The sequence below is a fragment of the Camelus dromedarius genome, chromosome 4 (assembly GCF_036321535.1).
Source record: "Camelus dromedarius isolate mCamDro1 chromosome 4, mCamDro1.pat, whole genome shotgun sequence".
NCBI classification, from domain to species: domain Eukaryota; kingdom Metazoa; phylum Chordata; class Mammalia; order Artiodactyla; family Camelidae; genus Camelus; species Camelus dromedarius.
Window position 1 is genome coordinate 97,286,962 of NC_087439.1, and position 14,335 is coordinate 97,301,296.

At 55.2% G+C, this 14,335-nt stretch overlaps 1 protein-coding gene and 1 long non-coding RNA gene across 2 annotated transcripts; both read right to left on the reverse strand.

Moving 5' to 3' along the window:
- Positions 1-405: 405 nt before the first annotated feature.
- Positions 406-7,460, reverse strand: LOC116153153 (uncharacterized). Its single transcript, XR_010380753.1, has 2 exons — positions 3,542-7,460; positions 406-2,853 (listed from the first exon to the last, which is right to left on the reverse strand). It is a non-coding gene; the product is annotated as an uncharacterized LOC116153153 (long non-coding RNA).
- Positions 7,461-8,301: 841 nt separating this feature from the next.
- COPS9 (COP9 signalosome subunit 9) lies at positions 8,302-13,047 on the reverse strand. The gene is made up of 3 exons (XM_031452557.2): positions 12,904-13,047; positions 10,799-10,871; positions 8,302-8,567 (listed from the first exon to the last, which is right to left on the reverse strand). The coding sequence occupies exons 1-3, from the start codon at positions 12,964-12,966 to the stop codon at positions 8,530-8,532; spliced, it is 174 nt and encodes a 57-aa protein (XP_031308417.1). The 5' UTR covers positions 12,967-13,047; the 3' UTR covers positions 8,302-8,529.
- Positions 13,048-14,335: the final 1,288 nt, after the last annotated feature.

Here is a 14,335-nt window from a genome sequence, read left to right on the forward strand (position 1 = left end):
TGCAATGTGACACCCCCTCTGACAACATGAACGCTGGAGAATGTGTGGAGCTGCTGGAACTTGGCCTTTACCACTGGAGCTGTGCACTTACGCAATCACCCTGGAAAAGTGCTTACCAGGTTTTTGGAAAGTCAGACATACACTTCCAATATGACCCAGCAATTCTAAAGTATTTAACCAAGAGAGATGAAAACATGTTTGCAAAAAGACTTGTACATAATGTCCATACCAACTTTATACGTAGTATCCAAAACCTGAAAACCATTCAAATGTCCTTGGCAGATGAGTGGCTAAAAACTTGAGGGGTGAGGGTAGAGCTCAGTGGTAGAGTACATGCTTAGCACGCACAAGGTCCTGGGTTCCATCCCAGTACCTCTATTACAATAAACAAACAAACAAAGCTAATCACCCAACAAACATTTTTTTAATTAGACATTAAAATAAAAACTGATATATCCATAAAATGACATAGTGCTCAGCAACAGAAAAGAACCAGCTATTGATCGCTGAACCACTGATTAGTAAAAAAGAATGTACTGTACTGATTAATGACTGTATCATGGTTGAATATTAAAAACACTCTCTCAGCAAAATACGCCAGATGCAAAAGGCTACGATCTCATTTGTATGAGATGCTAGAACAGCAGAACTATGCTACGTTCCACAGAGGTCAGAGGCTGCGGGCGGGGAGGCCTGGCTGCAAAGGAACAGGAGGGCGTGTTTTGGGTCTGAGGGGAAGGGAAATGTCCAATGCCTTGTATGTGACAGAAGTCACATGGATGCCTGTATCTGTCAACACATCGCCTGCACACTTGAAATGAGCACTGCATGTAAACTACACCTTGATAAAGTCAGTTAAAAAGAAATAGCCTCTTGAAAATCCTGTTTTTCTGCCTTGTGAACAGAGCAAGAGAAGCTTTTCCCTCAATTAGGTTGTTGAATATGCACATCTGGAGCAGGACAAAATTATAACTCTATCCGCTTTATTTTTCCTTAAATATCCAAATTTTTCCATAGATCACAATCTCAGGTTTTAACAACGCTTTTGCCTTTTGTTTCCAGGCGTGAGAGCCAGAAGTTCCCAGACCAAGCATGCCTGGGCTACCACCCTTCCTCTCGTCTATGACTGGGGACAATGCCCTTTATTAGCAACTAGACTTTGGAACCAAAGTGCACGCAGAGGCTAACTCATCGATGAAGTGCTCCTCCCTGCCGCAGGCACTTCATCTCAGTACGAGCTAGGGCCCACACACGTTACTGGTTAACAGTCCCCAAAAGTGTAGTCAAAGCCACATGGCCATACGCTCCAAGTAACAAAACAAAAAACCTGGCAGTGAAAAGCTAGCTGGGAGGACAGTGGCCAGCCCCCGCATGGGTGGGGCTCCAGCTCAGACCTGCACCTCATTTTACCACTTACTTCTTCCAACCACTCAGCACGGCAGGTGTTACTATATTTTTCTTTTTAAAACTCTTTTGGACTGAACTTTGCACCACCACCCCCAATTCATATACTGAAGTCCTAACCCCCACGGTGACTGTATGTGGAGACGGGGACTTGAAGGAAGAAATTAAGGCTAAATGAAGTCATTAGGGTGGGGCCCTAATGCAATAGGACGGTGTCCCTTTAAGAGGAGGAGACACCAGGGGAACATGCACAGGGAAGAGGTCCCGTGAGGACACGGAGAGAAGACGGTCTGCGAGCCAAGGGGAGCAGTCTCAGCAGAAACCAGCCCTGCCAGCACCTGGTCCTGGACTCCCAGCCTCCACAAGTGTGAGAACACTAACCTCTGTTGTTTAAGTCCTCCAGCGTGTGGTTGTCTGCTACAGCAGCCCGAGCAGAACTAACTTTTCTTTTTAAGAACTGTATTGAGGTACAATTTACATACAACCAGACGCACAGATCCTAAGTGCTCACTCTGAAGAGTGCTGACAGTTAAGGGCAACCATGTGACTATCAACCACAGACGAGACAGGAAAATCCATCACCCCAGAAGTTCCTTCCTCACTTCCAGTCAATTCCACCTGCTACGCACCTCCACTTTCTGACTTGCATCCCCCGGCGGAGCTTCGTCTGCACTCGGACTTCACATAAATGCAACCATAATCATGGGCTCTCGTGTCTGGGCGATCTCTTTCAGCACTACGGTTTCAAGATGCACCCACGCTGCTGTGTGCGCCTGTACCCCATGTCATCCTGCCGGCACAACACAGCTTGTTCCCTCTCCACTGGGGGCACTTGGGTCAGAGGCCAGTTTGAGGCTGTTATAGAGGCGGCTGTTAAATGTTCTTGTACAAGTGTTTTTGTTTGGGGGTTTTGGGTTTTTTCTGTTTCGGTGCACACGCATTCCCTTTACTTAGGCAAATACCTAAAAGCGGAATTTGCAAGAGAATGATCTATAAGAAAGACGTAGGCTGAACTTTTTAAGACACTGCCCACTTGTTTCCCGTGGTGGGCAGCCCCTACTGCCCCACCCCAGAGGAGGTTCCAGAGGAGGCTCCACAACCTAGAGGGCATCTTCTGTCTGTAGTTTGACTCTAGACACTGGTCATCAATTCCATGAGAAATGACACCGCGTGTCATCTCCCTGATGGCCGAGTATCTTGCCAGGCGCTCGCTGGCCATCTGCAGGTCTCCGTGTACAAACTTTCCACTCCCATCGTTTGCCCATATCTTCATTAGACTGCCTGTGTTGTGCTGCTGATTTGTAGTTCTCTACATTTTCTGAATGAAGCCTTTGCAGCCACGTGTACCGTGACACGCCTCCGTCCACAGCTTGACTTGTCCTCAAAGGCACCTTTGCTGAGCAGACATTTTTCATTTTTTCTTGATTTGGGTTTCTTTGTAAACTTTATCTGTGCAGATGGGAAATGGAGGCAGGGATGTTATCTGTTGACGAAAATTCAACTCTCAAGAAGAAAAAGGGGAATTTTATTCAAGGCAAACTGAGGATTCTAAGCCCGGAAGCAGATTCTCAGAAAGCTCTGGGACTGGTCCACCTGTCAGAAGCTGAAGGCACAGCCGCACACATTTCTGAGACAAGGGTCGTACATCAAAACAACACAATGACATTTTACACAGAGGTCCCCGCACACACAGTCCAGGTGAGCAGTGCAGGGCGAGCAGCAAGCAGCCAGGCCCCTTCAGCTGGGAGAGAACACTATTTCTTAAAAAAGTTACGTTGCTCGCATCACAGGAAAGAAAAAAAGTGCTGTTTATGGTGGAGCAGGCCTTCCCAGCCTTGAGTTCTCGCCAACGTGACACAGAACCACGTGAACGCTAGGGGGAGGGGAGGAGGCCCAGACAGATGTTATGGTTACTTTTTTCTTGTCCTGCCTTAAAATATATATTTTATTTCATCAAATCAAAATTCCTGCGGGTCACACATCTTAGAAGGTAGAACCGTGAACTGGGCCCGAGTGTCCTCAGCAAGGACTCCAGGACAAAGGCTGCCCCGCCCACCCTCGGAGGGTCAGTCCGGGCAGGTCCTGTCACCCCTGTGACCCTCAGCTTACTCATCTGCAAACCAAGCATGCTACTCACCGCTCTGGAACATCCTGAGGGCTCGGTGGGATATAAATGCTGGGCTCAAAGCTGTCTTTCAATCAAAGGCATCTTTTGGGATTATGATGATGATCAGCAGGATGCTAAGTAAAGAAAAATACAGCCAACTGTTCCAAATGTTCTTTTCATAGCAGGTTTCGTGGTTTTCCCACCTCAGCAAGGGTTCCAGCAGGTTCTTTCAACATTTATTTAACTGCACTGGGCACAGCTGGGGACAGAAGTGAGCCTTCCAAGTGACAGGATAAATTAAGTCTCAGCAAAATTAATTTTAAAATTCAAAGAGTCAAAGGAAAAAAACAAAGCAAAACAAAACGAACAGCACCGTCCAGGGACTGTCAGCGGGAGCGGTCACCCTGGGTCCCACACAGGCCCCTCCCCAGGAAGACTCAGCCCACTGACCCCAGTGACCCTCGGATGGTATGGAGTCCTCTCTTAACTGTCACGACGAGGCCAACCCTCAGCTGAGCAGGAAACCGGCCCGGCAGGCAGGCTCCAGCTGCAGACAGACGCCCCCTCTGATGGCCTAGCAGGCCTCCCTCCAGGCAGACGCCTGCCCAGTCGCAGGGCTCGGCCAGGCCCTCTGCTGACAGGCTCTCCCAGCTCAGGGCTTCAGCCAGGGAATCAGTGTCTCCTTTAGAATTAATGGCCCTTGACCTTGAAGGCCAGGCCTTCCCTCTCTGCTTCAGCTGCAAACGGGGAACCAAAGAAAACTGAACAAGGCCTAAGCTTGGGGCAGACCCAGGAGTCTGGAAGGAAAGCCTGAGCGCGGCCCTCCACCCCAGCACCCCCTCACTGCTGCTGGGGACCCCCTCGCCCACCCTGCTGGCCACCCACCCTCCTCCCACCTCCGGGCCCTGCACACCCTGGGCCGCATCCCTCCCCCAACCCATGCTCCTTCTCCTACACTGAAGGCACTCACCTCCACAGCTGCCTCCAGACTGGGGCTCCCCCGGCCTGCCAGCCCCACGCCCGCCAGCGTCCTCTTGTTCTGCCCAGTTCCCAGTCGTCATCCACGCCGCATTGTTTTCAGAAAGACCGAGACATCCCACGGTGACCCCCTCCCCACGGGCAGTCTTTCTTTCTTAAAGCTTTGCCCTCCAGTGAGTCAAGCGCTGTCCTGACGCTGTGACTGACACTTGATCAACTTCCTGATTCTGAGCACATGCGAGCACCTCCTGGACACCTGCACTGGCTCTGGGAACCGTCCCTTCAGTACCCTGTGTCCACCATTGTCCACGTGTCGCTTCTTGTACCACTTTGCGGAAGTTCTCAACACTGGCAAATACTAATCCTTCAGCTTTCTGTCTGCGACCCAGGTGTCCCGCACTCCTTCCAAACCTGCCACTTGCCTCCCGGCTTTGTTCATGGCCCCTGAGAGAACGCAGCCCTTGACCAAGGACCAGGGGCTGCGCCTCCCTGCCTCCCAGATGCTGAGTGACCTGGGGCAGATCTCTTGTGCAATGAGAGGGCAGTGTCTCCCCAAGGACAGGAACTGAAGGAAGCGGAGACAGCCAAGTGCAGAGGACACGGCGTTGCTGGGACTCCTGACGCACACACCCCTCCAGCAGCCGGCGTGCAGAGCGCTGCGCTGCGGTGTGCAGGGCCGTCCTGAATTAACCAGCTGACTCCCCTCCCACCCAAGGGGAAGGTGTCAGTGCCACCCCGCCTCACAGGCTCTGACTTCAGGAGCCCCCAAGACCACCCGAGGGAACTCAAGCTCCAGGGACCCCGCTCATCACGGCCCTGAATGGAGAGCTCCCTCTCCCCCACCTCTCCCTCTCTCCGTCTCGTTTAGGCCCATGTGCAGTCGGGATGTTTGGGGGGGGTGGTCTTATTCTGTGCGGCCTGTCTGGCCCAGGGGAGGCCTGGCCTGTCCGCTTCTGGGGTCTCTGAACTGAGGGTCTCCCAGGGCAGCATCTCTCTGGCCAGGTGCGACCCAAGAACAAATCGCAGCAGAGTCCCCGCCTTTCCCTGGGCGACTCCTGAGACCCGGGCCCTCCCCACCCAGCCAGCCTGCCTTCGAGGCCCCAGGCCCCCGCCTGAGATGCCTGGAGCCGCGAGGCACGCGGTGTGGGGCCCTGGCTGGTGCTCAGCACCTCTCGGGCTGGCCTTCTCCCCTCCCAGCAGCACCACGTCGGATACACCGTCGTCTGTTTGCATTTAACACACTGAGTGCCTCCCGTGTGGCAGACACTCTGCCCGACTGCGGAGACAAAGGGACCGGCTGTCCCTCTGGTGCGGTCATCCTGCAGGTCAGCTGACTGTCCTGGATGTCACCACCCCGCCCCTCCAGAGGACACGCTCTCTGACTACGGAGCACTCACTGTTTCCACAGAATCGCAGTCCCTCAGACGTTACACAGCAGGGGTAAAAGCCACTAAAGCCACCCTCACGAGCAGTCTGCTCTGTGACCTGCCAGAGTACGATTCACACAGCACCCGGGCACCTGAAAGACCCCTCAGCGCCCTCGGTGCGGCTGTGGCCACTCAGGGCTGGCCTGGGCTCGGCGCCAGGGGCGGACGGGGACCCCGAGGCCTCAGGATGCCGGCGAAGAAGCCGCCCGCCCCATGAGCCTGTCCCGGGAGGGGCTCGGGCCGCTGCTCTGCGCTGGGACCTGATCCCCTGAGACCCCTTGGGCTCCAGGAGCCAGAGGGAAGGCCCGGCCCCGGGAGGCCCGCCTCTGGCGTCCTGAGAGACAAAGGGGCTTTCACTTCAACACCCCTTTCAGCGCTTTCTCTTCCTGGCTCCACTCAGAGGCCAGTGTTGCTTCCCTAAAAATGCGGTTTGTTTTGGAAGCGCCCCTAGCCCAGCTGCCCAGGGTTTGTCCAAGAATCCAGAGGCCTGCCTCCTCTCCTGAGCAGTTTCCTGAGCCCCAGTGAAGGCTGCAAGCACCTTTCTGCTCAAACAGGCGGCCAGTGCAAAGACTGCCCATGAGATGAGTGCCTTCCCTGTCCAGGAAGTCGAAATCCAAGGGCAGGAAAGGAGACAGTTCCTTCAAAGGCCTGGACTGAAGTCCTCAAACACAGCTCAAAACATCTCAAGAGTTTTATTCCAGTTATCTCCCCAAACCCAAAAACTCAAGAGCCAAACCCCATGTGACCCACGTGCTTGATCACATGGTTAGAAAGGGCTCCTCCCTTCGTTAGGGTCTCACTTCCAAGAACCAGCAGCCTAACAAGGACCCAAGCACCTCAGCCTGGCAGGCGGCAGACAACACTCTCCGAGCCCCCATCAAGGCCACCAAGCTGTAGTCGTCCACCTCTTTGTGCCTTCCTCTTTGTAGAAAAGGTCCCTCCCCAACTCTGTGAGGTTTGAGCGAACACTGCTGATGGCTCCTGGTGACGGGCTGAATGCAAGGACAATGTGGGTCCACCGCCCGTCAGAGCTGTAGCCATGCCCTTCACATCGCAGTGCAGGAGCCGCGGGGCTCTATTACTGTAAACCCCAGCTGTCGATGGCTGCAGGTAACCACCTGATCGCTCAAGAATTCACCCTAGTGCCTAGCTGTTCCCCATGGAATCTCCTGGGCCTGGTCTGAGGAACCCTGAGGAAACCGTAAAAACTAGTCATAATTTAACCTCGAACACCAGCGGGGAGGAACGCCGCTCTCTGAAGTCGGCCAGTGCGCAGCTCGCCTGCTGCAGGGCCTGTCACCGGCCTGCTGACCTGAGCTGAGTATGACACAGAAGCAGCCTCGACCCCCACCCAGGACAGAGCTTCAGACGTTTACCCTAACCTGGGCTTCCCAGGGATGCTGCCTCGTTTCAGCCCCCCAGAACCCGCTGGTCCTCCCTCCCAGGGCCGAGCTCCGTCAGGACAGGTGCAGTGCGAGGCTACCGGACACCTACTTGGCACTCACAAGAAAACAGGCCAAGGTGATGTCTCATTCTGTTTAAAATCTCACCTGGTTCAGTGAAGACGTCTTTCAGACAGGCCACCATGGCGCTCCGCTCAGCGAGCTCTCACGGTGGAGTCGCACATCCCGATTCATCGACCAAGTGGCTCTCCTTAACTCCGACCTAGGGATGGCTGACGTCACCGGCCTGGGCCCTTCCTGGCAGAGGAACATCCTTCACTTTGAGATGGACATGCAAGAGTAATCTTAATGTTTACAGTCATTATCAACTGCTGAGCTGGACCAGTAAGAAACTTAAAAAAACCTTAGGGGAGGAAGGTACAGCTCAGTGGTAGAGTGCATGCCTAGTATGTTTAAGATCCTGGGTTAAATCCTCAGTACCTCCATCAAATAAATAAATAAATAAACAAACAAACCCTTCTCTTTCAGGTGTCATACTCTCCCTGGAAATGGATAAACGTACACATTTCTCAGGTAGAAGGCATCTCTTTCAGAGTCATTATCAAGTTGCCGGGACCCTCTGAGCCTCAGCTGTTGGGACAGCGGCTGCTCTGACTTCGGGCAGGAGAAGAACACAAGGCCCCACGACGGGGGGGACACCTGTGCCCTGGGGGAGTGATGGGATCAAGGTAAGGTCTCACAGGCGCTCCCAGGATGCCCACCTGCACGATGCATGCTGCTTCCTGGTCTAAGACAAACACCGCCGTAGCAAACCGTGAGCCGTCAGTTACTTAAGGCCACACGTCGCAAAGAGTGCACCAGGCGTGTCCACGTGGGACGTGTTTCTCTTGGCACACCAGCACACGTGCAGCACAGGCACACAGAGACCTCTCGGGATTGTAAAAGCCACTCAAAAATGCAAGAATTAAAGTCACCCTGCAAGTGATGACATCACTTTTCTTTAATTGAAGTTAAGGACAGAGGCTGGTCATGTTCAGAGAGCAACAGGCCCACCCAGATGTTAAAATTGTCCTCCTCTTTCTTGGTCAGCCATCTCCTAACTTCAAGTCATTTCCACAAGTTCTCTGGAACCATCTGAAACTGTCCTTTGAGGAGATCCACCACATCACCAGGGGACAAGGGCTTGACCAGACGCACGGCCGGACACACGTCACTGGATGTCATCATCATCAAAGAGGTCTTCAAAATCTACAAAAGTGCACAAACCAGAGACTGGTAGGGCGCATGGGGCAAGCAGCTGAGGAAAAGCTTTAAAATGAGTTACTTGGTCATTCGAGGGAAAATTAAAGAAAAAACAGTGAAGGACTTTTCCCAGGACTCAATTCTAACCAACTGGAGCTCATGCAGTCCAAGGGGACAGAGGAGCCTAGAGTCCACCTGTAATCTTGTTCCTACTTTGATGACAATCTTGAGACAATGCATGAAGGAGCACTCTGGAGCACGTGGGCAAGCCCCTCAGAGCCGTGCCCGCCCCCTCTCCCGCCCACGCCCACGTGGAGGTGAGGCTACAGCCTCATGGCTGGCAGCAGTGGTGAGGATAAAAAGGCAGATGGTGGGCAGGAGAAAGGTGGTGAGGGTGGAGCCATGTGAGGATGACTCGCTCTAAGGGAGTCTGACCACCAGCTAAGACTGCAAAACAGCCTGAGCCCCTTTCCCACTGGAAGGAGTTCACGGTACACTGTCTCCTGCGAGGTGGGGGGTCAAAGCCAAACTCACGGTCATTTTGTCCTTCTGTTTACTTCTTTGCATATTTTCTAAATTCCCACCGCGGGCATGTGTTACTTGCACAGTGGGAAAAGGAAAACTAAAAATCTGTTCATGCGTACTGTGCACTGAGAGCGTGCGGAGTAAACAATGAACCAGAAAGAGGACAGGCCGGCCACAGGGGGCAGCAGCCCCGCTCACGCCCCCGTCCCTGCTTTGCCCCAGGCACCTTCTGCCCTGCACAGGGCCCTGGCTCCCCCGCCCCATGCCTGTCCCACCAGGGCCAGCCTTCTCTGGCCGCTTGGCCTCGCCTGCAGCCTGAAGCTTGGCCCCCCTCTCCCCAGCTAACACCCCTCACCTGCAGGGCCAGCTCCTGAGATCTCCCCTCTGATGCGCCCGAGAATAACATGCCCACCTGTCAGCCACCCCGTCTAATGCTCCACTGTTTTGCAAAACAGTGAGTGAAGAGAGGGGCCTGGCTCAGGGCTAGCACCCCACTGCCCAGGGGACAACAGGCCATGGAACCTATCTGTTCAGTGAGTAAGAAGGACTCGGGAGAAGCCATGATCAAAAGCCACAGGCTCTCTCGCAGGAACAGCTCCCCACACGCGTGGGCTGTCACAACCTGCCGGACGCAGAGGGAGAAGCTCAGTGCTCACCTGGCAGAGCAGCCTGGGCCCCTCTCACAGACGCTTTGTCAGAATGACAGGGTTGCTGTTGGAAATCACCCTAGACCATGGCCAGCTGTCTCTAAGCCCACAGGCTGACAGAGGATAAGTGGGGCTTCCAAGGAGAGCGTCAAAGTGTAAGTGGATGGTGCAGGGTTAGGGCCGCAGGGCCGCCCGGGTCAGCGGGCACCTCTGTACACTGTTGTCCCCTAGAGAACTGAAGAAACGCTACCAGTGCCCAGGGCTCAACCGTCACCTCCCTCGGTTCTGTCCACGTTGGCAGCAGCCAGGACACCACCTGGGGAGCATGGCTGGGCCCGGGGACTGCTCCTCAGCAAGCAGCCTGGCCTCTTTTCAGGCAACGACTGGCTGATGAGAAGCCAGATAAACATCAGGGGCTCGGATTTCAGTGGGGTTTGGGTTCATTAAACCCAACGCGGCAAGATAACATCCTCGCTGCCACTAATGAGTGACAGAAGTTCTCTGTAGTGGCAGGCCCCTGGGTGAAAGAGGATGGCAAAGCAGAAAGCACCACTTACTTCTCCCAAGAAAACCATCCTGTGTTTCTACCTAGGATGTAACCCATGGTAAGGATTAATCTGATCTGCCGGAACAAGGCCCTGAGAAATCAGACGGGAACAAGGGAAATATCCCCTCATATATGTATGAAAATTTCCTCTACAGTTAGTTTTTCACCGTTGATGTGGCAGAACTCCACCCATGTTCTTGTAATTAGCATTAAACTCTGAAACACGAATGGTTCCTGGCTTCAGAGAGAAGACCAGATCTGCTACAGTCTCAGGTGTGCAGGTGCGAGTCCACCGCTCACATTCAAAAACCGAAATGAAAACTGGGAGCTTTTCCCTCCTCAAAGACAGGGCTGCCCATTTACACAGACTGCACCGCGTTCCAAGAACAGCACGGGATTCGGGCTTCGGGCTTCAATGGCCTAAGATCCAAGTCATTCATGTCACAAAGCTGCTCCACTGCATAACTTGTGGAGGAAACACAGATTGAAACCAGCACCCCTAATCCTGGCATCCTTACCATTAAAAAAGTCTGCATGAACTGCCTTTTCATTGGCTGCCAAGTCCATCAGGAGCCCGGTGCTGCCTCCTGCCTGGGGAAGGAAAGTAAGGTTACGTCAGTCAGCTGTGTTTCTGGAGAGAACCAGGCTCCACACCGCTCCCCAGCAGAAGTGTCAGGTCAGAGACAAACTTTAGTTCCAGGGGAAGGAAGTGGGTGGGAGTAGGAATAGGGAGGCAGCATTCTAAGGAATTATTTTGAAGTTCTTCTCAGGTCTCATGTTCTTAGATTCCTCCCTGCCTTTTAAACAGAACCCTGTCATCGCCGAGAACAGCACCACTTCTCCATGAACCTTGAGAAGAGGCTCCAATTCCCTGCTGGGCGTTGACACAGAGGCCCCCAAACACATGCAAGACTGAGCCTGATGACCTCTCTGCTCTGGGCTGCTCCCTACTTCTAAGGATTAAACCATTTCCCTTAACAAACTGACCTGCTGACCTGGGGTTCTGGTGGGGGTGCCAGCACAGGGCTTCCCACAGCCACAACTCTACCACAATGCCACCGCCCAAGCTGGGCAACCTGATGAAGTCTGAGTCTCTCAGAATCACTCGGTGACGGCTCAGTGAAGGCTTGATGACGCTGCCTCTGGTGGCAGCGCCCTGGACAGCTGGCCACAGGTCCTGCTGCTACTCTGTCTCCCAACATCCCCGCAGCCCTCTCTGCTCACACCGTTGATCACCTCCTGCGCCCTTTCACGACTGCTCTTAGTAAGCAGGATCCTGGGACCCCTCTTCTTTTCAGACTCCCTCCCCTCTCCCCATCCCCACAGTGAGCCATTGGGATTCCACCGGCAACACACTGGGTGGAGACATACTGAGTGGAGTTTGTCACTACTCCCACCTGTAGGTGCTGCCTTCACTCAGACCCTCTTCAAGTCTCCTGTTGCCCTGTTCCACTCTCTCACCCCCAAACCCTCCACAGTGACCTGCTAGGAGCCAGTCAGAGCCCATCACTGCCGCTGTAAAGCCCTCCAGTGACCCCACACTTGCCAGAGACGGCAGGGCTGTAGCCCAGGACTGAGAAGCGGGGGTGAGTGGAGTGCCTCAGGAGTGGGGTGCACAGAGCCCACCGGTCCCAGCACCGCCACAGGCCGCTTGATGCCTGCCCTGCCACGCCACCGTCTCCAGCTCCATCCCCCCCGCCCCGTTGGTCAGGCACCTTCAAGCCCGCGGTGTCGACCCACAGATCCCCTTCATGAAGGACTCGCTCCTGGCAGGCCTTCCCTCTGCCCCACCCTGTCCACCTGGCAGACGCCAGCTCTGCCTTCGGCACCTGGCTGCAGTCAGCTGCTTCAAGCCTCTGCTGGGCCGCCCCGAAGCCCAGAGGGCTTCTATCAACTCGCACGGCCAACCTCCTACTACACTCGTATCTGCAACCAGCCGCTCCCGGCTACAGCACGATCTCCACGGCCCTCGGACCGGGTCTGAGCCCAGCTCTGAGGAGACGAGGAGGCCCTGATTCGGGGGGCTGGCCAGGCACTCCCGCCTGGCCGGGGGGTTACCAGCCCACAGACCCAACAGCTGGCAGGGCCGCCCTGTGACCGCAGGGCGGAGGGAGACAAGACGCCGGGCGGCTCCCCGCCGCCGTCCCCCCGCGGGGGAGAAGCCGACACCCGGCCCCCCGGCCGGCCGCCGCTCCTCTCCCCGCTGCCGTCTGTCGGCCGGTGTCGTCCCCCCTCCTCCCAGAGAGGTGCTTTACGACCCCCACAGCCCGGCAGCTCGCGGCCCAGGGCGGGGCCCATTGCCTCCGCGTCGCCTGACGCGAGCTCAGCCCGGCCCGGGGTCCCCCGCGCTCCGCCGCGGGCGCGGCCTCTACCCGGGGAGAGACACCGCCCTCCCGAGCCGCCCGCCCTGCAGGCCGCGGGCACCGAGGCTCACGCGACCCCGGCCCGCAGGCACCCGGCGTCACCTCGCCGGGTCTGAGCCCCCGTTCCCTCTCCTCAGGCAGGAGTCGCCGCGAGGGCGCGCAGGGCCGCGCAGGCCGCCGCCCTCTCCCGCCCCACACCCGGCGCGCGCCCGAGAGCTGCCCTGGCTCCGCTCCCGCCAGGCCCGCGGCCACCCGCCTACCTCGTCCAGGTCCACGTAGGGCCCGGCGCCCTCCGGGAACATCTCGTCCACCGCCGGCTTCATCTCTGCCTGAGGCCCCGGCGTCCCCGACCCACTTCCGGCCCGCCGACCGCCTCTTCCGGTGCACGCCCCGCTGTGGCAAATCTAGACGCGGGAGGACGGCCGACTCTATGGTTTCCTCTTCGCCCTCTCGCCGGTCTAGACTCCGGAGGACCTCCAACTCTATGGTCCCCTCCGGCTATTAGTAGGCGGGCAGGAGCCCGCGGTTCTGACTGTCCTGATCCTGGCTGCCCCCGGTCCTGGGTGCCCCCGGTCCTGACAGTCCCCGGTCCTGGCTGTTCCCGGTCCTGGCTGCCCCTGGTCCTGACTGTTCCCGGTCCTGGCTGCCCCCGGTCCTGGCTGCCCCCAGTACTGACTGCCCCCGGTCCTGGCTGCCCCCAGTACTGACTGACCCCGGTCCTGGCTGGGGTGGACAGCCTCTCCGCCTGCCTGTCAACACGCAAGGGAAGCTGTTCGCTGACTTCATTGTGACTGGCCCTAAGGACCTGGCACAGACAGGTGCCCAAGAAATACCCAATAAAGAATGTTAGCAGTCAACAGAGTGAAAAGGCAACCCACAGAATGGGAGAAAATATTTGAAAATCATATATCTGATAAGGGGTTAATATCCAGAATGCGTAGATAATCCTAAAAATCAACAGCAAAAACCAAGCAGCCTAATTTAAAAAATCAGCAAAGGACTTGAGTAGACATTTCTCAAAACAGTTATATAAATGGCCAGTAAACCCATGAAAAGATGCTCAACGTCACCGATCTTTAGAAAAATGCAAACCACACCACCAGGAGCTACCACGGCACACCCATCAGGGTGGCCACCACCAAAACCTCCGGTTAGTAGCAAATGTTGGTGGGGAGACCGGAACTCTTGTGCACTGTTGGTCGGAAGGTAAAGCGGTGCAGCTGTTGTTGAAAACAGCACAGAAGTTCCTTAAAATTAAACGTGGACTTACTGTGTGATCTGGTAAATCCACTTCTGGGCATGTATCCAAAGGAACTGAAAGCAGGGTCTCGAGGACATATTTGTATACTTACGTTCACAGCAACATTTGTCACAACAGCCAAAATGTAGAAGCGATTCAGGTAGACATCCGGCAACATCTGAATAGTTAAGCCAAATGTGGTCCATCCATACAATCGAGTATTATTCTGCCTTTAGAAGGAAGGAAGTCTGACACTGGCTACAAAATGGATCAACTTTGAAGACATGCTTAGTGAAATGAGCTAGTCACAAAAGGAGAAACACTGCATGCGTCCACTTACATGAGGTTCTTGGGGTGGTCAAACTCAGAGACAGAAAGTCGAATGGGCCTGGGGAGTGGGGATGAGGAGCTAGTGTTTTAACGGGCACGTTGGGGAAGATGGCAGAGTCTGG

What these genes read in the sequence shown, in the direction of transcription:
- COPS9 (XM_031452557.2), bottom strand. Translation starts at nt 12,966, where the DNA reads ATGAAGCCGGCGGTGGACGAGATGTTCCCGGAGGGCGCCGGGCCCTAC. An exon ending in CCTACGTGGACCTGGACGAG is followed by an intron (nt 10,872 to 12,903) that starts GTAGGCGGGTGG and finishes TTCCTTCCCCAG; the next exon opens with GCAGGAGGCAGCACCGGGCT. An exon ending in TCATGCAGACTTTTTTAATG is followed by an intron (nt 8,568 to 10,798) that starts GTAAGGATGCCA and finishes GCACTTTTGTAG; the next exon opens with ATTTTGAAGACCTCTTTGAT.